The sequence below is a fragment of the Corvus cornix genome, chromosome Z, assembly GCF_000738735.6.
Source record: "Corvus cornix cornix isolate S_Up_H32 chromosome Z, ASM73873v5, whole genome shotgun sequence".
NCBI lineage: Eukaryota > Metazoa > Chordata > Aves > Passeriformes > Corvidae > Corvus > Corvus cornix.
Genome location: NC_046357.1, coordinates 27,647,876 through 27,673,164, shown reverse-complemented (window position 1 = coordinate 27,673,164; position 25,289 = coordinate 27,647,876). Strand labels below are relative to the sequence as shown.

The window sequence follows — 25,289 nt, the reverse complement described above, 5'->3', positions numbered from 1 at the left end:
CCAGCTGGTCCTAGCTGCTAGCTGGCTTCAAGGAGAAAACAAGATGCAGCTCCAAATTATCCAACAGCCTTTAAGGTTGGTGAATAGGCACATTCACCAACCTATTAATGCCTAGAGGCCTCAGTAATGCCTAGAGGCCTCAGTAATGTCAGACACTTCAGTGCATGTCCATTCCTGGAGGTTAACCAACGGGGCAATTTGGAAGAGCAGTCTGGCAACCAGCTGCAAGGGGACAAGGCAAGAAGCAGTCAGCACTGGGCAGCAGCCAAGGCCACAGCTTGTTTGGCAGCTCCTGTGTTGCCTACCAATTCAGCTTCAACATCTTTTGGTTCCTTTGGGAAACAAAGGTCATGTCCAAATGCACAAACCCTTGGGGAAACATTGGATCTTTGTTCTCACTTAAGAAAAACGCTGCTGAATACTGAGGTTTTCATTGAATTTTAGGAAAAACCAAAGTGAACCATAAATAACAGCAGCCACTCCTGCTCTGCACATTTCCATCTCTTCAAGGCCTACCTGCCATGCTCCGTGCCAGGCTGGACAGCTTATCCTTTGTGTAGCCAAGCCGTGATGCCATGCACAGGGCTTGCTGCCAGCTGCCACTGCTCTGAAAAGCACCAAGTGCTTTTGCAAAGATTCCAGCACGAGCAAGTATCAATGCAGCCTGTTCATACAGCTGCTTCTGAATCAAGTACTCCCCATATGCATCACTGATATTCTGAAAGAAAGGGACAAAAAAAAATTAAAAAAAATTACTAACATCAGTAGCAGTCCTCCATTAGTAAAAATTAACATCAACATCTCATCAACAAAAGCCTACTATCCAACTTCTACAAGGAGTTTCTAGGCACAAAGTTTCAACCCCATTTCAAACTGTATCAAGCTAAGGGCTGATGATCAGCACACGGAGACACTTCACAAAGCTACAGCAAATGACACAGGGAGGTACCTAACTCTCCAAACCAAATGCTGGGTAAACTAGATACTGCAGGAAACCAGACCCTTCCTCCCCACCCACATGAACAGTTTTTGTTAGAATGTCTCTCTGAACCAACCTACTTTAGGAAACTGTGGCACAAGGGAACATGCGAGCCCTGTAACTCTATAGGCACAGGCTACTCAAAGCTCACTATCTCCATGAAGAAGGGGCAAGTGGATTTGACTGGAAGGATACAGGGGGAATAATAAAACACTCCCAATGAGTCATTTGGAAACAGACCTCCCTCATGAGTAAAGACTCCTTTCTGCTTTCACTGTCTTGCAAACAGATCAATTTTCTCTATTTCCCCCCTCACTCAACTCCTCCTTGTACAAAGGCTTGTGTGTTGTGTATTTACAATATCTACATTAGATTACATTTAGATTTACGTTTTATCTCAACCTTGGACAAGCTAAAGTTCTTCAGTACTACTGAAACCAATAAGGGACACTAGGTACTAGGAAACAGCACATCTAAAAGCGTCCAAGCTCTCCAGCACTTTTCAGAATACTTTAAGGATAACAAATTGTTCCCACACAATCTGCAAGCCACACAGAGGTCAAGACAGGAAGAAGTCTTTCTGAGGTTATGGGAGTTATTCAGCACACTCCAAGACAGTGCAGCAGAAGAAACAGGACTTCCAGGTGCTCTCTGAGTCACAGGACTGAAGGAATAACAACCATTGATGACCAGGCCCGCAGGGTTAGTGCTGAGTGAGAGTCATTCCAGCCCTTACCTCAGAGGAGGGTCTCAGACAACACTGCAATAGCAATGACCTACAGAACTTGAACACCGGGAACTGCGGCTTCATTCCTGCCCTCACGCAAGGTGCTGAGGGTATCCGAACACATGCATAAAGGAATAAAAACCTTTGACACTGCACTGTCACGAGCTTACGCACCTTGTACTCCTGAGTGCTAGAAGGGTACAGTTTCAAGGCCTCAGAATATAGATTCTGATCCTTCACCAAGTTCAGAAATTCAGAGAAGTGTTCAGGACCTGCAGAAATAATTTAGTTTTTTTAAAAATAAAAGAGAAAGTACATGGCCCTCCCAGCTCCCAGACAGTCTGGGTTCACACCATCAAGAAGCAACCAGAGGTGCGTGGGTGAAACAGCACCCATTCTACTACTGTAAAATCAAGGCATTCACTTCTTTGAGGTTTGCTCCGCTTTTGCCAGAGATATTAACTAAGGACAAATTACTTAAACAGGAACAACATGAGACTTCATGTACTTCATGACCACAGAGCAGTAAACATTTCTTTCTCCCTGCACCAAGCTACAGTACAAAAAGCACGTAGTAGAAGATCACCAGACATTACCAAATGGGAAGATAGTCTTGCACAATCCTTCTCTTTCTTCAGCTATTTCCCCCCAGAGCATCTCCAAAATGGAAATGTTACACTGCAGAAATCCTCCTTAGGACACCTACCACATTTGCTGAGGTGGCCAAGAGCTTTTGTGTATCTCTTCAAGTGTCTGTCTATTGTGTATCGCTGATAATTGGTTTCCATTTTCTGGAGGGCATTTAAGAAGGGCAAGTATTCCTTTGGGTCCTGCAAAGAACAATAAAAACTGCAGTTGAGCTAATCTGCTAAAATCCTTATTTGCACCCATCTTCACCAACACACAGTCCCATTTTGAAAATATATGATAATATGCTAAAAAAAGGCTTTTTTTTTCCAAATGTAAGCCATCTTGAAAAATCGATTTGTGCATATACTGTTGCCAAAAATTACTAACTTAAATTACCAGGCTCCCACATGGACTTCAGCAGTATCTAAAGGCTGGTAACACTTAAAATTCAAGCTTATGTGTCATATCAAATGTTGTTTTCAATTATCTGTGATTACGTATAAATTTGCAGCCAGATCAACTTCCCCACACCAAAGGTCATAAAACCCATTAACATGAATAGGGTGTTCTAACTGACGGGCAGCAGAATTTGCTGTAACATTAGGAAACTCCGAAGATGCAGATGGGCACTTCACATTAAACCCACATGAAGACACATGCTATTATCATGGGCACCACTACACAAGCAAGAATCAAGAGCACAGAACTGAGACTGGAAGGCATGCACTCACAATGCTCCAGATACTAGTGCCTCCCTTCCCCAGAGCTACTTCGCCTTGCTGCTCTAGAAAAGCACTGTTTCACCATGAACACTAATAAATTTCCAAAGCTGTGCTCAGGAAGTACCAAAGGATGCAGAGACATGACATCTTCCCAGCATCAGCCCAAGCACACACAGGGCTCCTGAGCAACTGGAATCCAGCCTGGGTAGAGAGCCATTACTAAGAAAACATGCATGCTGATCTGCAGACTCCAAAGAACCTTTGAGAAAGTAAACAAATAAGTTCCTTAGCTGGAACTATAAGCCAAGACCTTTTGAGACTTCTCTGCCACCATGATGACTAAATCAAAGTCGTACGTCCCCAAGGAATAATCATACAATTCATTGACATCCACAAGGAAAAGCAGGTACTTCAGTGCTTCTTCTGCACTCACAGCTTGGACATCTGGCGTAACGCTTTCTGCAACAAGGTAAAGTGGCATATGGTCTGTTACACCACCAGCAGTGGAACCTGCTGTGAGGAAAGGATGCATCATCAAGCACAACCCTGACATCAGAGAGGGACCATCAGACTAACAGCTTGTTCTACCTTGCAGAAGGGTTATTTTGCCTTTACTGGGCAACTTCAAGGACCATCCCAAGCACAGCACTGAGCGTGCAACTGTGACAAGCTAGAAGCATCAGCACAGAATAAAGGCGAAGTTTGCTAGCTTGAGATAGCACGATCCAGAATAAGAACCTCCTATTCCATGCGGAGAGAAGTAGAGCTCCAACTGGAAAGTGAAAACAGGTCCAACTCTGGGGTATCTGCCAGCAAACTTAGGTAAAAGGGTGAGCTGAGGGCATATCTTAACTGATATGCTGCTGTACCTAAACACACAGCTAGTTTCAAGTACATTTCTGTTTTGTGGCTTGCTCCATTAACAGTCACCTTAAAATAATTTTCTTGGTGAACCATGCTAACAATCAAAGTTTTGAGGAACACATTCAGTGCAGTAGCTCAGGGTGCAGCTGCAGCGGAAGCTGCAGGTTGAGCTCTGGGTGGTGAGAGCTCCAATGTGAACTCCCAACCCCTTGCATAACAAAGGGGACAGAGACCTGTGAGACACTGAGACACAGCAGGAGCTGAGGACCTCCACATTTTTGCAGGGATAGACTGTGAAGGTATAGAAGTTCTCAGAGGCCCAGGGGTTCCTTTGTTGAGGGTCCCTCCTCAGAGGGACCAGCTGGACCTCTATTTCGTTACTTAGTTATTGTGCCAAGACTAAGTTAAATTAAGGCTGGGGATGTCTGAGACTCTGCTGTGGGAAAGAAACCTGGGGTTGAGCTGGTAAGGAACCCTGGTCTGAGTGTGGGGGGTGGTCCCAGCTCCAGTGGTGCGAACGTGACTGCCAGTGTGGCTCCTGGATGGTCAGACAGGGAGGCTTCCTCCTTAACAGTTTTTTTTTTTCCCCAGACAGCAAAGTTTCCTTAACACAAAGCCCCTGAAAACCACCCATTTTCAAAACTTTTGAGTTCCTGATACAAAACCTCGAAGATCATGGACCTTCTGGAGAGCAATTTCCAGTTCTGGAGGACTCTTTTTTACATGTGCTGTCAGTATCGATAGGCAGTACCTGAAGAAAAGAGAAGTGGTGAATGAAAAAGTGAGATGGCAAGAAACACAGCTTATTCCTTTTTTAGCAGTTTGTGGAAGTTCTAGTTTATGTCTTAGTAAACAAAAAAAAAAAAAAGAAACTGCTCAGGTATTTTGATCCTCCTAAAGGAAGGCAGCAAACATGGGAAAAGAACAGAATATATCAGAAAGGTTTTTCTACTCAGCATGTCTTCCCAAATATGTCACAAAGCTGGAGATGAGTTTTGAGTAGAATGAGCTTCCTTACCATGCCAGCCAGCATGAAGAGGACATACCTCTCTCTGACATTTCAGATAGCTGGACACAGTTTTCCAAATGAAATTTGGCATGAAAATAGCCTTTTTTTATAAAAGGAAAGTTTTCTAGGGTGTTATTTATACTTTCATACCATTCACAGTTACTACTTCAAAATAGGTTTCCCAGCCAAGCAGATACTTTATTTTCTGAAATTGTTTGCTAGAAAGTGTCTAAATTCTCAGGGCTCAGCAGCTACCCACCACCTGTCGCTCCTCTCTCCACTGTTAAATATTAAGCAGCCAATAGTTTAGCACCATTTCACCAGGCACTGTTATTATCCTATTTTCCCAGCTTTTATTCTTGTCTGGTGTTAATTCATTCAAGGAGGATGGTTACCAAAAAGGTGATCAATCAGGAATATGGAGCTCATCATTTACACAGTAATTCAGTGTCAAATGGAACAGCTGATACCTTTCCAAAGGGCCAGCTGCTTCAGTCAGCAACTCACCAAGATGAAAATCTTGCTCATGTCTCCATTTGCACATGGACTGATCCTAAATTGAGGGTGTATCCCAAACCTTCACAAGCATCCTGCATCTATTATTTTAATTCTGGTAGTAAAATGTTGGTATGTTATCTGTGGAATTATTAGATGTTTCCAGGACAGCATCCTCAGCAGAAGCAAGGCATGGTTTAGCTAGTTTTGTGAAGCACAAGCTCACCTCAGAGAACCTAGAGCAAATTGACTGATGTGAAGGACAGCTTCACTTCCTGCCAATGACTTATTAGAAATCTCTCTAATGGTTTCTTCACCTACAGTTAACAAAGTGCTCACTTTTGAGGGTCAATGTGTTCCATGGCATCTCTCATCACGTCACATATGAGGTTTACTTTTTTCTGATCAGGATGCTGGCGTGGATGGGTACTGCTGCTACCATTCAGAGATGGGTACATACTCTTTGTGAAATCTTCTTCTCTAGATAAAAACAGGTAATGTGAATAAGAGCACTGTCCGTCACGTAGCCCAGAACAAAGACAATAAGGTTAAGGAACTCAAATGCATCCAGAAAATAACTACTCATCAGCTGCCACACTAACAGAAAGCTCTCCAAAATCTGTCGGTCCCAACTGATTGCCAGCCAAGAGAGGCATTAAAAAAACACCCCTAAAACTGGTCAAACAACTACTTCAGTAGCGCAAAAAAATAAGGAAGGCAAGATTTACAAGATACAGCTGTCTTCTACTAAATCCACTGTGGATTTATCCACTGAATAATTCAGAAAAATAAGCCATTTGCTATTATTTCTGGTCAGGTTAAAACTGAAAATCAAACCAAACACCTAAGTGATAGCACCAGTTCCTACACAATTATTTACTTTAGCAAGCTTGAGAAGTCCTGAAATTACCATCATCATAAAGCTTCCTCACTGAGCATTTAAGAAAGAAGTCAGGGGACTTGATTTGAGGATCCAAGCAAGTATCTTGGCCTCAGACTCTAGATATGCAGTGCCACCTTCCTCCTCTTTATAAGGGAACAAAATTTTCTCTGTTCTCATTTACTGCTCTACAGCAAACGAGCAGAAAAGTCAAAGTACTCAGATAACGTACTAATTAGTTGCTGCAAAAATCTAATGGCTGCCTGTAAGCTGGAATTCCCAACAAGACACACTATCCCTGAAACTATTAAGCTTACTCAAGCCTTTATGACTCAACATGCCAGATTTCTGATTCCTTGCACCCACATCAAAGAGTTGCCAATGTTTTGACAAAATAATTTCCCACCAATTACATGCATGCTTCCATTTGCAGACTTATACTCACTTCAGTTCTGTGAAAAACAAGTTGATGTAATTTACAGAATCTATCTGCCTGATAAAGGTTTCTGTGTTTTCCAGAAATACCTGAAATGAACAAGAATATTACCACTGTTATTCTAAACACTAAGAACATGTACATCAAGTACAACAGTAAATTCAGAGGCCTTGTCTGAAAGTATAGGATGAAATGCTAAATTGGATCTGTCTGCATGATTATGTTACAGTACAGAACAGCCATCACTGCTGAAAGCAGAATCAAAGCACCACCTACAGTTTTGAGCCCACTGTTCAGTGGTGATGGATTCCAGGGTAGATTAGTATGGCGAACAACACAAGAGAACTGGGGAGACTTGCCTTGGGATTGTGGTCATAGAGAAGATTTAGGTTGATTCGCAGCTTCCTCATACACTGAAAAGCTTCCCTGAACATAAGCCTGGAGAAATGAGTCAAGTGGGACAGTTTACATAGTGGATGAGATGCAATACCCGCAAATAAAGGCAAGTGACTAGAGCTAAGCACAGAACCAGGTGGAAGAGAAAGAACAGCCTACACAATAAGCTGTGTAGACTGCCTTCCACAAAAATGCGCAAGGTCAGTACTGTTCATTGCTGCCCCCTGCAGTGGGACACACCAGCATGCAAGGTTGATGAAGCAATACAGAACTTATATTATTTTTACTTCCATTAAAAGAGAGTGTTACATTTTGGATCAATTTCCCTTTCAGAAAATTTAACTGTAAATGAATTCAGTAAAAAATGGAAAACAGCTAGCTTAATCCTGAAGTGACTGAGATGTCTGGAGAATGGAGCAGATGAAGATTTCTCCCACCCACCCAATCTCAGAACACACAGTAAGCCCTTCGGTGGGGAAGTGAGAAGCACCTGGCACCGCTGAAAGCTAGACTTCTAGGTGGTCACCCCAGAAACAGTTTTGTTCCCCCTAACATGGGCAATTCCTCTTAGTTTAGCTTCCCTCTCTTTTCCAGGTCAGTCAACCTCTTAACAATTCAGACTGGTGGAGGGAAGTCAAGAATACACCAGTGCCATCTACCTGTCCAGCCACTTCCGAATCTGGGCAAGAACCAGAGCACGGTGATGAATGGTCTCCAAATTTCCTCTTGGCATCTATAACACAAGATCCACACAATCACTTACTTGTAGTTACTCTGCCTACATTGTAGACAAAGTGGCCAATTTCTTAGGCCTGTCTGCTACTTGCAAGCACATGGGCCTCGTTGCCCACTCGAGGACGTGCAATTTCAACAACTGTGGAAAAATATCTGGAAATATATTCTCTCAGTTCAGAAACATTCCTTCCTCAGAAGGCTGGACTCTACCCGACCAAGCACGACCTGGAGCAATCCTATCAAGTTTTCATGTTAGTCCTGCTCTGAGGAGGATGTTGAGCTCCACACTTCCAAAAGTGCCTCTCAAACGACATCATTCTCCATTCTGTGAATCTCTGCCAGCTCTGAAGAGTGAGCTCAGCAAAAAACTAAGTGCCAAGGCTAAGGGAGGGCTGCTAGTAAGTACTAGGAAGTGAGTCTAGAGATTCATGGGGAGAAACCACAATACTAGCACTGCACTACCTCAGCCATTAGGAACTTGAATAGTCCTTCCCAGTTCTGCACTGGGTATCTCTCTGCCTATACTGAACCTAACTCCCACTGGCATGCTCAAAATCCCTCTGCATCCAGCCGGGCAGCTGGAGATTTGTGAGGTGGTGTGCTGCAGCACCAGAGGGCATCAGCTTTGTAGCACGGCACACACTGTTTGCAGGATGGCCAGCAACCCACTGTGACAGGCCCCTGTACACCCTGAAAGCAGATGCCAGCAGACATGGGCAGAGCACTGACCTGCAGCACCACCTTTGTGTCCTGGGGAACAACGGTGACGATACGTGAGCCTCGCTCCACCTTGCGCAGGGTCTCACTGTTGGGTGCAGCAGCACTGCTCAGGCCAGCCTGGAGGGCTGAAGACAACATTTATCAGCACACATGGCACATGCAGCACAGTGCCCCAGTAAGGACCTCCTATGTTGCAGGAGCCCGGCAACGTTGTACTAGACCAACCAAGCCACCAATACAGCAGCGATCTTCAGCAATTCCTGACAGGATGAGAACTTGCTCAGTGCTAGTCACTGTTGTACCTGTACACAAAGCAGAGGTGTGTCCTCTGTACAACAGGATGACAGAACTCAACAGACCAGGCAAGAGTAGCACTAAAACATGTAGAGGACCAGTAAGCTGTCATTCTGCCTCTACCAAGGTCATCACACTTCTCATAGCCAGGCACCACCAGAAACTCTTTCTACAGTGATCCCCTCTCTACCACACATCCTCAAATAGCACAGACTTCTTCTTTTGGACATGGAGGGAAGGGAGAGAATGCAGGGCTAGGCTGTTGAAAACAGTGTAAGGGTCAGCTACACCACAAATTCTCTTTCCTGTAAAAAGCACGTGATATATAGTCAGTTTCTTGAGCTCCTTGCTTTTTGGTAGGTTTCTGAAAGCAGCTCTCTTATTCTCGTCTCTTAAACAGTTCCTTTGAGGAACCCAAATACAGCAGGTTTGGATGTGAAAAATGGGGACATCTTGTGCTTCCAAGACAAATGCTAAGAGCTACCAGCAGCAGGCAGCCATTGCTGATATTTACCTTTCACTGATAAGTTCTTCAAGCAGAAGCACTGACAGGTGTGGGAGTTGGTTGTCACCAACAAAAACTCGTTGTATGTTGCGAATGATGTGATGTTAGAAGCAACCTGTAAAAAAATGAAGTTTATCACAGTTTAGACCAGAATAGGAAAGCTGCCTTTGGCAGAGGAAAAGGGGATGGAATGAAGAGCAAAAGCTTTGTACCTCAATATCATTAACAAAAAACCGGCATCGATCTGTGAGGCCCAAGATCACCTCCTGTAATTAAAATGATGACAACTATGAGCTATCAGCATCAAAACCTCCAGTATTTCACAACACTGATAAGTTGATTGAAGTACCTTACAATTAGGTACCAAGTACCTCATGTGAATTACTTAAGAGAAGCTGGACAGCAAGTCGTCCAACCTCTCTTCCAGGAGTGCTTAAACTTAAGCATCTTTAAACACTGCTGGCTGAAAATCCAGCTTGGCCTAACCTGTAACTGCACAGTCACAAAATGGAAGCAGAAGCCACATTAGAAATCTAGGTTTTTCTATTCCAGCAGCACTTGGTCTAGGATACCAGAGGAAAAGGACCACTACAGAGCAGAGCAAGGCAGGTTCTTACAGCTGGATGCACACTGAAGAACAGAAACCTCTCAAATATCAGCAAAACATCTAGTCATTCTTTAAGCTGTTGTAACTATCAAGAAACCATCTCCAATAGGAAAAACCAGTAGTAGGAGATCTGCAGTAACTCAGTGCAGCCATACTGGCTAATAGGTTAAGTTCATATAAAACAAAGCAAAATGGTCCTTTCAAAAAGAGCATGGCAGTAACTGCTAGAAATTTCCAATATGAAATTTCTCACTCTTTAATGAAATTACTCATTTTATTCATAGAATGGGGTGACTGGGTGTTAACTGCAATCCACCAGAAATGCTCTAGAAGGCAAGAGAAGATAAGCTCTCAGCTCTGCATAGGACCTTATGAAGAACATCACGAACAAGTATCATTGGGCCCTGGGCAGAGGACCATGGCGTACTTTTGACACAGAGAACAACTGAGGAGGGAATTTAATCTGCTCACAGTCTCACTTACTTCATCACTGATCCTCGTGATGGAAATCTGCACACAACGGTAGGGGAACTGAACAGCAGAGCCACTGCTGCTCTGCCAGGGCTCAAGGACTGGAGTAGAAGCCTCTAAGGAGCAAAGAAGATCTAATTGTTTTCCAACCAATCAAAAACTCAGACATTAAAACATATCTCAAAAAAACTGGAACTGGGAATAAGCTACACTATCTGACAGAGGGGAGGAATGCTGGCACAGAAGTCCAGGATGCAGTGGACAAGAAGGTGGTAACTTCTAGGGGCTCAGTAGTGCCTTTACTCCACCATGGAATGCGAGAGAAGTACTATGGATGTGGCAGTCAGTCAGCACTGAACTTTGTGGGTGTGCATATGTGCATTAACATATGTATGTGTATACATATAAAGTTACTGTTCATTGAATTCTGATACAAATCACTAATTTTGGCCCATTTCTGGGAGCAGAGGAAACGTGAAACACAGCACCAACTATTCAGCAAGAGTCACTCAAGTCGCTGAAAGTCAAATAATCTCATTAAACCTTTTAAGAAATATGTAATAACTACACCTAAGACTGGGTACTGTAACATGACCCAGCTTACCCCACAGGTATTTTAGGATCCGTCTATCAGTCAGCTGCAGAGCTACAGTTTTGGTCACTGGGCTGCTGTACAGGCTGATCACTTCTCCATCTACAGGCACTGACAAGCTGACATAAGACAGAAAACACAGAACATCAGTCACAGCAGATAAACTGAACACCTTGTTCCTGCCTTTCTTGTAGCCAGATGAAAAGATGCAGATCTCCAGCACGGACATACTTCGCTCATGTAAGGATCTTCTGCAGTCTTCTCACACCTGTGTCAGCTGACAGTGGCACCAGAGAGCACCAGCAACTCCAGCCAACAGGCATTTGCCTAACTGTGCTGGTCACTGTCTGCACTGCAGCACTCCGCAAACACATGCCTTTTTCTGTTCTACAGTTCATATGCAAATCATTCTGTCTTTGCAGTGTAAGTGCTGCAGAAAGCTCCCCAATCTCTTTGGGAACCGTATTTCTGTACCCCAGGTGGCTTTCTTTCATGTCTGGTTTTAGCTCAACTAGCCCCACAAAGACCAGCAGGTGAGGAGGAGAAGGATGAGGAGGAGAAGGAGGAGGACAGAAGTTTCAATGGCTACTGATCCCCTTCTGGACCTTGATAATGGTGGGCAAAGAATGGAGGAATTCAGTATCATGTGCTATCCCCCCTCCCGCAAGGGCCTCAAATTCCAAGGAACAGAGCCATCCTGTACTGATACATGTTTAGCATGCACCCTTGCCAGGCCAGGTGTAGGCATTAGGACTACAGGCAAGCGCTGACCAGTAGCCAGCCTCATGAGCTGTTTGGTTCTCCTGCAGGAAGACAGCCAAATTCCTTAAACCACGGCTTCAGGCTGCATGTCTATTAAAAGACTTAACTCCTTCTAGGCACTGTCCAAAAGCGTTCTCAGACTTCAGCCACAACTGACAGATCTCTAGTACCGTAAATTCAGGCACTCTTCTTCAGCTCCAGCCACATGAGGCACTGCAGTCAGATGGTGAAGGACAGACTGAGCAGCATGCTGACCTTGACCAACAACCAGGAAGCTGTCATCTGGCAGCCAGGTGAGAAATCGGAGCCCCAGAGGATTCATCACTTCATTGCTGCCACTGCTCACATCAACTCTGTCACAAAGTAAAAGAGGTTGGGACACAAATAGAACCTGATTTCAGTAGGCCACCTCACTAGAGAGGCAAAGGACTTCCTAAGCACAGCCCAGCTATTCAGATATACAGCATGGCTAGGAGGGCTCCAGTGCAGAAACACAGATACCCAAAGCATGAATCCTGCCGCAGGCTAGACTGGAGATAAAGGATGAGACCTAGGAAGTTCCATCTGTTTTCCCTAGGTGGTACTGCTTCCATGCCAACTACCTCTAGGAACAAAGAGAGAGAGCATGGTGGGATTTTTAACCTCGTCACTGTCTCTGCCATGCAAGCAGCTCTGTTGCTCTGTATGCCATCATCATGGGCCTGCACCATCATTCCTCTGTGCTCCTGCTCCCAGAGCCAAAGTGCTGCACCAGGCACAGGAAGGGATATCTCAGTGCTGTCACTGACAGTCACTGGTTCTGCCAGATAGAGACCTCAGTAAAGGGCACTTCTCAGCACTACTTGCAGACACAGTGTGAACAAAATGAAACCATGTTATCTGACAGCCTTCTAATAATCTTGAGAAAAGTGGTCAGAGCTGTGACCTCTAAAGCATCCAGCCAGGTACAACCCTCTTCTCCCCTCTACAGCTGTACTAGTTCTGCATTACCTGTAGGTTTTATCCAGGTATGGTGTTTCCACAGCTGCTCTAAACCCATTTCCTCCCACAGCTCCAAAATTGACAGTAGGGTCATTTACTGTACTCTGTCCTAGCAAACGCAAAGAAGAACAATGCAGAGTTTAGAGATCTTCCCAACAGAGCCCCTTCCATCTTCAAACTTATCAAAAAGTAGATGCTACATGAAACTATTAAAAAAGTCAGACGATGCTATCCCTACTTGTACAGCTAAAATGTAATTCTCATTAACACTTGCTCTGAGGAAGACAGTCACATTCCAACACTGCAGTACAAAACAGCTGTTTTCTCACAGCATGCTGTATATAAAACTGCTCTGGGAAGTGCTGGGTGCCCAAACAGATTCTCAGACACTTCCCGGTGCCAGTCAGCATCATACCATCAGAGCAGCTTATGCAAAATACCATGTGCTGCAGTCAAGCTGAAGCTAGGCAGGGGAATTATTACCAGCACAATTACATAGTCAAGAGACAAACACTGTCTTCTCATGAAGTCAATGCACCACCAAAATGCTTGTATGTCACTCAGTCTACTGGAAACGAGAGCAGAGCTTGAACTCACACTTAAACCAAGTACGTCTTGTGTAAAGGTTTGAGTGACCACCACCTTACTAGCCCCACACAGTACACAGGGCTTCTTTTAACAAGGTTGCAACATGCTCTCACCGTATCTGTATACAGAGATCCTGTTGTCAGCATCCAGGACAGCCATATCCCCACTATGTTTGGGATCTGTGTGAAATGCAACTTGATTAACTGCCTGTTGGAGCTGGAGCTCATAGGTACACATGGGTGGAGGCACCACAGCATGCTGGAATGCTGTGACAAGCACTTTATCTGTGGAAGAGAAGAAAATCCAAGATGCACACCAGTACAAATGTTAGTGAGGCTCTTTCTGGATTCTTTACTGAAGTAGAAATAATGTTACAGAAAATGGTTGCTGTGCTGCTAGTGGTTATCTTCAGTGAGCCACCCGTGAAGCTTCTATCAATTACATGGATCTCTCCCTAAAAGCTTTGTAGGAACAACAACTAAAAGAAAAACTATCATAATCCCATCCAGCCTGAATACAAAATGCTATACCACCTTTTCTGACCCTGGAGCTGGAAAGCTGCCCCACTGCTTACCTCCATCTATAACAGCCACATTTGCCATATGTTGACTGTTCTCCCCCAGCCCATGGTCTGTGGTCCAATGCCAGTCATAGAAGAGGTAATGCCAGCCCTGGCAGAGTATATGTAGTTTATACAGGTTCTCTCGATCCCAGAGCAGTGACACCAACTGATTTTCCTCCAAGCTACCAAAGTGTAGACTTTGCTTCAGGTACCAGTGATAGTTCCCTGTGGTCCATAGCTGAACTATAGAGAAACAGATAGTTACTACAGCCTAGTATTTGAGACCCAGCTCAAACTCTCCCTCCCAACCACCACTGCTCTTCCAGGGGTGAGTTAACTGCAACTAAAATAAGAGTCGTAGCCTTCAGTCCACGAGCTGTGTCATACATCACACAGCACAAGAAAACACCACACTGTGAAAAAGTCAGTCCTAGAATTCATTGAGCTACCCTTGGGAGATGGCAAACCCTTGTTTAATGAAGGGCTCACACCTTTAGTATTCCATTTGTACCACTTCCAGTTACAGCAGCCTGGAAGATGCTTTCAGCTCAGGCTGACAACTGGTTCTTCCTCACCAGCTGTGCTGGTTTTGGCTGGGGTAGTTAATTTTATTCACAGTGTCAATTATGGGACTGTGTTTTGGATCTGTGCTGAACACAGGGTGGGTAAGCGATGTTTTAGTTATTGCTGAGCAGGGCTTACAGAGAGCCAAGGTCTTTTTTGCTTTTCGTACTGCCAAGCTAGCAATGAAGTTGGGGGTGCATAGGAGGTCAAGAGGGGACACAGCCAGGACAGGTGACCCCAGCTGACTAAAGGAACCATGTGACATCATGTTCATATATAAGGTAAGGGGAAGAGGGAGGAAGAGGGGGTATTTGGAGTGATGGCATTTTCCTTCCCAAGTAACGGTAGGATATATGAATATGATGGGGCCCTGCTGTCCTGGAGAGGGCTGAACACCTGCCTGCCCATGAGAAGTGGTGGCTTTGCCTTTTATGGCATGTGTGGCTTTTGCTTTCTCATATTAAACTGTTATTATCTCAACCCACAAGTTTTCCAGCTTTTACCTTCCCGATTCTCTCCCCGATCTTGCTGGTGGGGAAGTGGGCAAGAGACTCTGTGGGGCTTGGCTGCTGTCTGTGGTTAAACCATGACACCAGCACAGTGGTCTCAAAGCCACTGGTAAGCCTCCACAGGGTCTCCTAACTTGCAGGTAAGTACCCACTGCTAACCACATTTGCAGTAAAAACTATGAGCCAGAGCCTCATGGGGTGCTCTCACCGTAAGTGTTTGTGTTGGAGTTTTCCACCTTCAGGTCTTCCAGCCATATAGCCAGGATTGTAGAATCTGCATTCCAAAGCATTTCATTAACCTGCAGAAACAAACATGGCTCTTACTGATATTGTTGCTTCCAGATAGTTTACAAGACCAGGAGGTGTGCCTTATCTTCAGCAATGAAAGGTGCGTGGGTTAATATAAAAACAGAGCCCTCATGTATCGCAAAGCTCCTGAGAAGGCATCCTGAAAACCCCACAGATGAAGAGGCCACAAAAATGACAGTAGCGTTCTCTTTGCTTCCCCTGACACTGAGAAAGAATCTGCCAAAAGACCTCTCAGCATCCAAGCACAGAAGCTGAAGTAATGCCCTAGCAATACCTTCTCACTTACTTGGGACAATGTGAGTATATAACCTCACTCTTGCAATGGCTGACCTGCTGAAAAGTACTTTTGAATCATTTGCCTGGTAGAAAGTAAACAGAGCCCAGAAACACCCCAGGGCTACAATCATCATGCACTACATGTCTTTGTACTATGGGCATGCAGAGGGCATTGCATCTTCTCCACAGGCTTCTTCATTGTTCTCTTTTCAGGTCACTTCCTCCATTAGGATAAGCACGAAGTATTAGGTTAAAACCTCTCCCTAGAATCTGGAAAAGATCTAGCCCTTTTCTCCATTACATCAAAGAAGCCCAGACAAAGAACTTACTTTGACCTGCCCTTTCTGGAAAGGGAGGGTGAACTCTCCATGAAGAAGACCATTCTTTTCCAAAAAAACCACATCATGTCTGTTGGGTTTTTCCTGTGTAGATGCTATCAGGTTTCCTGAAGGCCTTAAAAAAGACCCAAATGAAAAGTCATTATTCACACAGTCACTAACTGTCATCTTAGACCCCAGTCATCTCACATTTTTTCCAGTGACATGAAGAAAAAGGCAGAGGATGTGTTTTCCTCAGCGCTGTTCAGAAAAAGTCATAGGTCCAGCACAGATCAGAGCTCATGATATCTACAGGTGACCAAATAAATGCCAGCACTAGGAAAGGAACCTGTAATATTCCTTTTTATACAGTTGAGCCCAAACCCACTTGACACTGACCATATGCAGAGAATCTAACCCTTCTTCCCACTTGCAATGCAAGTATTTTCAGGGTTTAAAGGCCTACTCTTCCTCATGCTGAATCAGAAGGCAGCTTTCTCAAGTTTTGGGAAAAATCAACAAAACACTGAAGAAATGAAAATGATGCTGATCAAAGACTGTGACCAGGGAATAAAAAGCAACACTGCTGTCAGCATGCAGACTGCTGTACTACTCACTTCCAGGACAGTGCTTGTTCTAATCCGGAGATAGGCTCACTTGTTGACTGCAGCACAAGCTCTCTGCTCCACACCCGGACCTTCCGGGCACCTACAGGTTGAGAGACCAATGACACAAAGGTCTAAGAACACACTGGGAAGAGACTTTCCTAATTTTATGAGGGTAGAAGAGCAAATTTTGATGCACATGTGTAAAAAGGAGATTCCTTGTGTACACCTTAAGGGCTAACAACTTGTTCTGTCTCAGGCAGTTCTCCCTTCAGTAACCAAGTGACTGAAGGAACTGTGTTAGGAATTTCAATCTGATGTAATTCAGTCACAGTCATTTCCCCCTCTAGCTTTCACCATGGGAATGTTAGAATCTTCCTATAAATTTATGATCCTCCCTAATCTGTAGTACTGAAGGTAAAAACCCAAACTTGTGGAAGAGCTGTGAGGTTTGGTGCAGTTCAATATGTTGACCAATACATTTGAACTCCTCAAAAAGTAGTATTTATCATGGAAAACATCAGTTGCAGTCTTAGAAGTAATGCATATGCTTATTACCTCTTTGACTTCAGGGCATAACCAAGGGAAAAGTATTACCAGTATTTTTAAAAAAGTGTGCAAGGCTAAACTCTAGTATAAGGGACAGTGGTTATATGAACCCAAACACATTCATCCATTCAGCATTGAGAGCCTATCGGGTATTCCTTAAAACTTGAGCAGGTGAAAGAAGCAGTTCAGACAGTATCTACAAAGGAGTAATCCCTCCTGGCATCTCACTGAACTGAAAACCAAACTGCAAAGAAGGTATTCAAAATACTGTATCTATAGTATGGCTCTGAGAACATGAGAGCAAAGGGCAATTAAATAGTTTAACTCACTCTTGCTTTAAGTGGCCGACAGACCACAAACAGTTCTTGCCTTACCTAGATTCTGCTTAAGAAGCCCTTTACACACGTTGGTATTGCAAAGAAGTTTGGTGCCATACCTGTCTCTGGACAGACAGCACTCACTGCAACGAACTGCCCATCTCCTCTCCACGTCACCCGAGGCCTGCCATCATCCCAGGCTGGTGTAGGTAACACTTCCTGAAGTCACACAGAAGAAAGTTGCATCAAAACTTGGGAAGGCAACTGTGGTCTTTGTCTAAATAGACTGCTCTTTGAAGAGCCTTAGCATGAAATCCGTCCATTAAGAAGTGTCAAGGCTAGTAAGTTAAAAACTCATTATTCAAAATGTTGTTTCAGGAAATACTAGAATTAAAACTATCTAATTCAATCTGCTCCTCCTCCAAGTGCATATGACTATCTCTTCACATGATCACACCCTATCCTTCCCATGCACCTGGGTCTTTACTTATAGACCAGCAATGCATAAGCTGGACACAGAGTGAATTGAGATTGGTTCAGGATTGATGCTGGAATGCTTGCAAATCTTATTTTGAACTCTGTTTGAAAAGCAGTAAGTACTCCCTGCTGCTTTCTTGAATTAGAAGGAAGATAAAAATGCATGATTTCAGACAACACAGAAACAGACAGAAGCCGCCCATGAAGAGAACTACTAGAAAGCTGGTAGCAAATTGGCACCGCAGGAATAACAGAAACTCTCTTTATACGTGTTTTGCCTGAGAGAGCATTGGCTTGACACAAAAAAAGCAGTATAATACCGTCTGTTTGCGATGTGCTGCCTGTTTCCCTTCTGATCCATGGAACTGCGTCTCCTTTTTACCCCAGCCAAGAGCAATAAACTTTCCTGAAGAAGAAATAATCCTTGTAGTGGAAGATTCACAGAGAATACCTTAACTACTGTGCACTTTGTACACAATCACAGCTTCAAGCAACCCGTACATTCTCCCAAAATTTTATTCTAAAAACCCACAGGGAAGTTACATTGCCCAGAAAGTACTTTGGTACATGGAACTTACTTGAATTTATTCTGACAAGTAAAAATATTGACTTTCCCCTTCCGCTGTCCAGCAGCACTACAGTCTAAATAAATGTCTCCTAGGGCCTCAAAGTGCTCAGCTCCATTTCCTTACTTTCCACATGCTTACAACATATCAATTACATCAGCTAGGGCAACTTCGTTTCAGTGCACCTCTCACCTTCTCCAAACTCATCTTGGTGGATTTGCTTCTCCGTAATTGGTTCAAAATCCCTTGTCATCATGATGAGTGTCTGCTGACCTGCAAGGCAGATATTAAATACAGAATTGGTAATGGTATCTGCAGCAAATAAAAACGCACGTGTTCCCCTGTGTGCTCCTGTTGTTCTGTCATGTACCTAAATACAGAAAACATGCACTAGAGAGAACATACCCTTCAAAGCATGAAACCTCGAACTGGAACAGAACACTAGCAAGTTTTTCTCCTCAAAAATATGCTTCCTGGCCTAAGATTAGTAATTTTTTTTCACCTTCCAAACAAGTACCTGGTACCTTTTCTCTTGAGATATGAAGGACAAGAAGGCGACTGGGAACAGTCACTATGGATTTATGAAGAGGAAATCATACCATCCTGATAACCTCCTACAATGGGATGACCACCTTGTGGATATGGGGACAACAATGGATTTAATTTATCCTGACTCTAATACAGCTTTTGATGCTGTGTGCCACAACATCATCATAGACAAACCCATGAAGTATGGGATAGATAAAACCACAGTGAAAACCAGATGAACTGCCAAGCTCAAAAGCTTGCCAGCACTGTCAAAAAGTGCAGCTTGAGGTCAGTCACTGGCATGCCTCTGAACACTAGGGGCAATGATTAACATCTTCCTCAATGACCTGGAGCATGGGACCCTCAGCAAGTTTGTAGATGACACAGAACTGGGAGAAGCAGCAAGTAACAGCAAAAGGTTGTGCTGCTGCCCACAAGGACCTCGTCATGCAGGCAAGATGGGCTATCCAGAACTTCATAAAGCTCAACAAGAAAAAAGTCATATCCTGCATATGGAAAATAATAATCTCAAGCACTAAGACAGACTGAGAACCAAGTGTCTGGAGAGCAGCTTGGCAAAAATATAAACTATGTTTCCTGGGGCACCAAGTTGAACTAGGTGGCAGTATGCCCTGCTGCACAGGTGGACAACAGCAACCTGCCTGCATGAGGAGTGCTGCCAGCAGGTTGTGGGAAGTGATCTTGCTCCTCTACTCAGGGCTGCTGAGACACATGTGGAATGCTGACTCGATTTTTGGGCTTCCCAGTACAAAACAGATGAGGACATGCTGGAATGAGAATTGCAAAGGGTCACAACGATGATTAAGGTCTTGAAAAATCTGTCACGAGTGGAGGCTGAGACAAGCCAGACTGCTCTGGAGAGAAGGCTCCACAGGAATCTCATCAGTGTGTGTTATATTATTTACAGGGAGGTGGGGTACAGTAAAGAAGACACAGCCATGCTGTTTGTAGTGCTGAGGGACAGCACAAGAGGCAATGGGCACGAACTGAATCACAGAAAATTCCCTTTAAACCTAAGAAAAGGTTTTTTTTACTCTGACGACAATTACAGATAGGAACAGGATGTCCACAGGGGCTGTGGGGTCTGAAACCTAACTGGGCACAACCCCCACAACTCGCTCTAGGTAACATGCTTTGAGCAAGGTGATTGGAATAGGTGATCTCCAGAGTTTCCTTTCAACCCCAAGCACTCCATAATTCTGTGTTGTCTGAGGCTAATTTAATTTTCTAGGTGAGTCACACCTATAGCTAACCTGGGCCTGCAACACATGTATTTCCTACCAAAGGCCAAGAAACAGTTTTTGTTACTAAGAAATCAAATGGTGATATAAAGAAGTATTTATGTTTTTGAGGCAAGATCAAATATACTCCCCAGGAAGATTTTAAGGACTCATAACTCTTCTACAAAACAGCTTTTTGGGCCTAACCAATTTCTGCTTGGATCTCTGAAGCACCTTATGAATCATGATATGAAATCTAATGTATAGGATCTGACAGAGTTTTTTCCACTTTAAGTCCTAGCCCCAGTTTCATAACTTTTTCTTCTTGTCTCTCACTCTTAGTTGTTTGGTGCTTTGGCCATAGTGAGTTTCATTCCTACAGGCAGAAAGCTTACAGGCTGTTGTTGATACCTGTTGCAAGCAAAACAAGCTCTTGGTCAGGACTCCAGCTCATGACACTCAGACCGCTGTCCACATTTCCAACACATTCCACCTGTAAGACCAAAATAAGATCACAGAAATGCAGGAACATGAGTGCAGCACTATCCCAGCACAAATGCAAACAGCCACGAAGGCAAAAGAAAATTGCCTCCTGCTTAAAAAAGTCAAAAGCCTAACTTCACACTTTGTGTTGAACAAAACAAAAGAAACATTTCTGACTAAAACTGGTTCCAGAATGTTTATGAGTGAGAGCCCAGGTAATGTAGAGTCTAGCACATTCTACCATACACGGTTTTAGAAAGAGCTTTATTCTGCAACTCCCAGTCTTATGTCAGCAACGTAGAGTGTCAATACTAATATTGTCTGAAAGGGCCTGTGATTACATTGGTAAATATTCTTCAGTCACAAAACACAGACATAATGATTCTTACCTAGAGAATTCCAACACACGGTTAAACTCTGATCAGCCTGTGTATGCTGAACGTGACAACTGTATATACCTGCACCAATGTCAAAATTTATGGAAAATTGGGCTAGTTTTACTGGGCCATCATGAGCAAGTAATAGCAGTGGGCAAAGAACCTTTGTTATGCATTGCTATCCTGATTTGCAAAAGGCATAGAACAGAGCAACAAACACACCACTCGTGATAAACAGCAAGATGATGCCATTCAAGGAATTAGGCTTGGATGCCACAATCTTTTCAGGTAAGAAAAGTGGGACTGGGACCAGTCAGCAGAGTAATTATCACTCACATACAGAGGATTTCAGAATAAGCAGAGGAATCTTCCAGACCTCTTTGTTGGTGCCCAGACTGCACCAAAAGACGACAGCCTTAAAACTAGAAAGTAAGCCACAAACCCGCAAAATAAAGAATCTGTGGTTAAACCTATTCTCTGATGCATCTATCACTGCAAAAGAAGTCTCCCATATCACAGGCTTTGTTAATTTCTATTCCTTTATGACATGTAGTAAGCTGCAATAAGGACTCATTTTTCAGATACAGCTAACTGCATATTTAAGTGGTATCTGCAAATCAAGTGCAAACATGAACCAAAACAGACAAGCTGCAAATAACCACAATCTTACAGCTAACCCAGACAGACCACTGTCATCTCATGCCCACTTAAACCTGCACTGTTGGACTGGTATTGTGGGAGCTGATTCAGATTTCAGAGGGTGCTGTTGTGGTGTTTAAGTGTCTTGCTGAAGATCATATAAATCTGACACTGAGGAAGAAACAGAAAGCAAGTATCTCAGTTTCTGCCATATCTTAAGTCATGTCAACATGTATCAACTGATAACAAAACAGTAGCTACATTGTGAACTATGAATGGATTACTTTATTCTTTACCTAGTCTCAGAAATATCCTGTTTTTGTAATACTTTCTAGCAGATCCTGTACTGCTGGGAGCCCACTGAGCAAATTCAGAGGACCCAGGCTGTGGATAGACAAGCCATCATTTCAATTCCAGTTCTTTTTCAGAATATATATTCTGTCTTTAGTCATTCTCAAGGTTCTGACAAAAATCAGCTTGTCTGCCCAGAGAATGGAGACTAGCCATAGCTCAGTATGCAATAAGCATACAACTGGCTCCTAAAGAAATTAGAAGTGTTATTCTTTCCTCTGAACTCCCTCAGTACTGTTGTGTCTTTCCTGCCATGGTACCTGTTTTGTGCTCAGGTTGCACAGTAGGATGTCTCCAGCTGCTGTAGCAACACACACACTCTCCTGCTCTGGAAGATCTTCGACACCCACGATGCAGCCACTTCCATCCTCAGGCAAGAACCCATCCACAGTCAGGGAAACTTCTCTTGACACCTTGATACAGAAAGGTCAATGGCTAACTAATTACACATCACCTCATTGGGATTTTTGCAGAAATAACAGACTAATATCCGTAGGTATATTTCATCCTACTGCAGTTAAACAAAACATTACACAGCAAAAGGGAGTGTGTCAATGGCACAAGAAAAAAGCCAGCTTGCAAGTACTTATCCTCACTTATCCATAGAAAACCATGAAGATCCCTTATGGTAAAAGTGATAGAAGAAAACGAGAAAACTGATATATGGAAACAAACAATACACAGCTTACAATTTGCTGTGGTAATCGTCTTTCAACACCCTTTTCATATTTCACCAGTGTAAACATTAAGAGGTGCAAGGCTAGCTGCTTAAAGAGTCCCACTACTCTCAAGGGGGCATGCACACTTCTAGACACAGCATAAAAACAATTTCTAAGGAAAACCATTTGGATGGTTAAGGTACAGCAATCTTTGAAAATTAAATCCCTGGAAAGCCCCAAAGGTCTTTTACCAGTTAATTTCAGAACTGAATGTACTAAAGGAATTAGATGCCTCAGAATCGCATAGTGAGAAGAAAGCAACCCAGCTCTAACAGGAATTCATGACTCAACAGCACTTTATTACTTTAGCGGTATGTTGGGGTTTTTCTCCCCCTAGAGCAAAGTTTCAAAAACTTCCTCCTGTACTCTTCACTATCTCTTTGCCTGCTTGGTTCTGTTTTGTGAACCTGTCCTGATGCAACTGTTCGCCAGGTCGTGCTTATGAGAAAACCACGCGAGTGACACGTGTCTAACACAGCCACGCTCTTAAAGAAGCAGATTTAGTATTTTAGAAGCACAAGCCTCTTCAGCCACCAAGATCACGGTGCAGCGGCTTCCACGGCACCGTGAGACAGCAGCAAGCGGCGGCGGGGAGGAGTAGGAGGGTCCAAGAGGCCGCAGACACAGCCGCGAAGGGGGACCGCATCAGGAGACAGGCGAATTCCCGGCGAGCACCGGCGCGCTCCCGCTGGCGGAGGCACAAACGCTTCATTCCAGCTTTACAACCATGGCCGACCCCAACACGGCGGCAACCACCAGCACCCTGCCCCGCAGCCGCAGCCCCGGCTCTCACCGAGTCCCCGGCGGAGCGCAGCTCCACAAGCCCGTACTGGGAGCCCACGAGAACCGTGCCGGACTCGGCGCCGAGGCAGAAGCACTGCGGGGTGCCCGTGGCGGCGGCGGAGCGGCACCCGCCGGCCCGCAGCAGCCGCAGGTTCCTCATGGCGGAGGGAAAGGGCAATGGAGACCAGGCAGCGCCACCGCCTCACGGCGCCGCCATGTCCTGCAGCGCGGGCGGGCGGGCGCAGGCGCCGTGCGCCGGTGTCGCTCTGGCGGGGCGGAGCGCGGCCCCTCCTGCCCCTCCTCGGGCCGTGTGGGGAGCGCCGGGCCCGGAGCCGCGGGCGGTTGTGGCTGAGGCGGCAAAATCAGCGCTGCGACTCCTCAACAGCTCAGCTCCCTGTGAGGCTGCACAAAGAATAACAGAATCACCGAGGTTGGAGGAGCGCTTTAAGGTCATCCAGTCCAAGCATCCACTCAGCACTGCCACTGTAACCCTTTCACCACATCACCAGATCCAGATCGAGATGTTTATTAAACACAAGGGATGGGGACTCCCCCACCTCCCAGGGAAAACTATTCCAATGCCTGACCCCCCTGACAGTGATTTTTTTTCTAATATCTGATTCTCCCGTGTCTCAGATTAAGGCCATTTCCTCTTGTCCTCTCACTGCAGGCATGGCAGGACAGACTGACCCCCACCTCACTACACCCTCCTTTCAGGAGTTGTAGAGAGCGATGGGGTCGCCCCTAAGCCTCCTCTTCTGGAGACTAAACAACCCCAGCTCCCTCAGCCATTTCTCATATGACATGTTTTTTCTGGTCCTTTCATGAGCTCTGGACATGTCCAGCACATCAATGCTCTTTTTAAAGTGAGGGGCCCAGACTGGACAGTTGTCAATGTGCGGCCTTGCCAGTGCCAGTGTATAAGGTGACAGTGGGAGCAGGATGATTCTTTTGGAACCATTCTAGCACTAACCAGCTGAAGAACTCCAGCTGAGACTTTTAAGGCACTTACAGGCCAGCCTTCACATAGATCAGTGCTGCCCTGATGCCACTGCTTCTGTCACACTCTACCACCTGCCTCCAGGTGTGGCTGAGAGGGAGAAGGTAGTTCAGCCTTCAAGGGGAAGGACTTCATGCAATCACAGTTATAGCCTTCACATTTCCCCCTTTTCCTAGTGGAGCTAGGTTCTATCAGTCAGTACTGATGATCAGTTCAAGAAAGACAAGGAGCTATTGGGAAAGGTCCAGCTGAGGTGACAAAGATAATTTGGGGTCTGGAACTTCTCTCTTGTGAGGAGAGACTGTGGGAGCTGGGCCTGTTTAGTCCAGAGAAGACTGAGAGGGGATCTCATAAAGACATATAAATATCTCACACGCAGGTGCCAAGAGGATTATGCCAGACTCTTTTCAGTTGGGCCCACTGACAGGATGAGGAGCAATGGAAATAAACTAGAACACAAGAAATTTCAGTTCAACAGAAGGAAGAACTTCTTTATGTTGAAGTTGGCAGAACACTGGAAAAGACTGCTCAGGGAGGTTGTGCACTCTCCCTCTCTGGAGACATTAAAATCCTACCATAGTGCATTCTGCTCTAGGTGATCCTCCCGTGGCAAGGAGGGATGGACTAGAGAGTCTCCAGAGATCCCTTCCAACCCTAACAATTCTGTGATGCTCTGTGATTCTATGATCCAGTCTCATGTCCAAATACCAAGACAAGACAAATT

General features: G+C 44.6%; 1 protein-coding gene across 2 annotated transcripts in view; it reads right to left on the bottom strand.

Annotated features, from left to right (window-relative positions):
• ELP1 (elongator acetyltransferase complex subunit 1) overlaps nt 1-23,805 on the bottom strand; it is a 33,007-nt gene extending 9,202 nt beyond the window's left edge. The window contains exons 1-27 of one of the 2 annotated variants that reach the window (XM_019286206.3): nt 23,576-23,805; nt 22,324-22,476; nt 20,625-20,706; nt 18,637-18,717; nt 18,199-18,284; nt 17,521-17,620; nt 16,548-16,638; nt 15,943-16,066; nt 15,237-15,327; nt 13,968-14,198; nt 13,507-13,677; nt 12,815-12,914; nt 11,995-12,177; nt 11,075-11,181; nt 10,483-10,586; nt 9,605-9,658; nt 9,402-9,507; nt 8,603-8,718; nt 7,798-7,871; nt 7,102-7,180; nt 6,752-6,831; nt 5,766-5,906; nt 4,588-4,673; nt 3,369-3,568; nt 2,413-2,536; nt 1,881-1,978; nt 517-718 (exon numbers count right to left, since the gene is read on the bottom strand). In XM_019286206.3, the coding sequence (XP_019141751.3) occupies nt 517-718; nt 1,881-1,978; nt 2,413-2,536; nt 3,369-3,568; nt 4,588-4,673; nt 5,766-5,906; nt 6,752-6,831; nt 7,102-7,180; nt 7,798-7,871; nt 8,603-8,718; nt 9,402-9,507; nt 9,605-9,658; nt 10,483-10,586; nt 11,075-11,181; nt 11,995-12,177; nt 12,815-12,914; nt 13,507-13,677; nt 13,968-14,198; nt 15,237-15,327; nt 15,943-16,066; nt 16,548-16,638; nt 17,521-17,620; nt 18,199-18,284; nt 18,637-18,717; nt 20,625-20,706; nt 22,324-22,476; nt 23,576-23,725 (3,214 nt within the window). In that variant the 5' untranslated portion in view covers nt 23,726-23,805. The remainder of the gene's footprint in view (nt 1-516; nt 719-1,880; nt 1,979-2,412; nt 2,537-3,368; nt 3,569-4,587; nt 4,674-5,765; nt 5,907-6,751; nt 6,832-7,101; nt 7,181-7,797; nt 7,872-8,602; nt 8,719-9,401; nt 9,508-9,604; nt 9,659-10,482; nt 10,587-11,074; nt 11,182-11,994; nt 12,178-12,814; nt 12,915-13,506; nt 13,678-13,967; nt 14,199-15,236; nt 15,328-15,942; nt 16,067-16,547; nt 16,639-17,520; nt 17,621-18,198; nt 18,285-18,636; nt 18,718-20,624; nt 20,707-22,323; nt 22,477-23,575) is intronic. The other variant, XM_010400107.4, reaches the window with a different exon arrangement.
• Nucleotides 23,806-25,289: the final 1,484 nt, after the last annotated feature.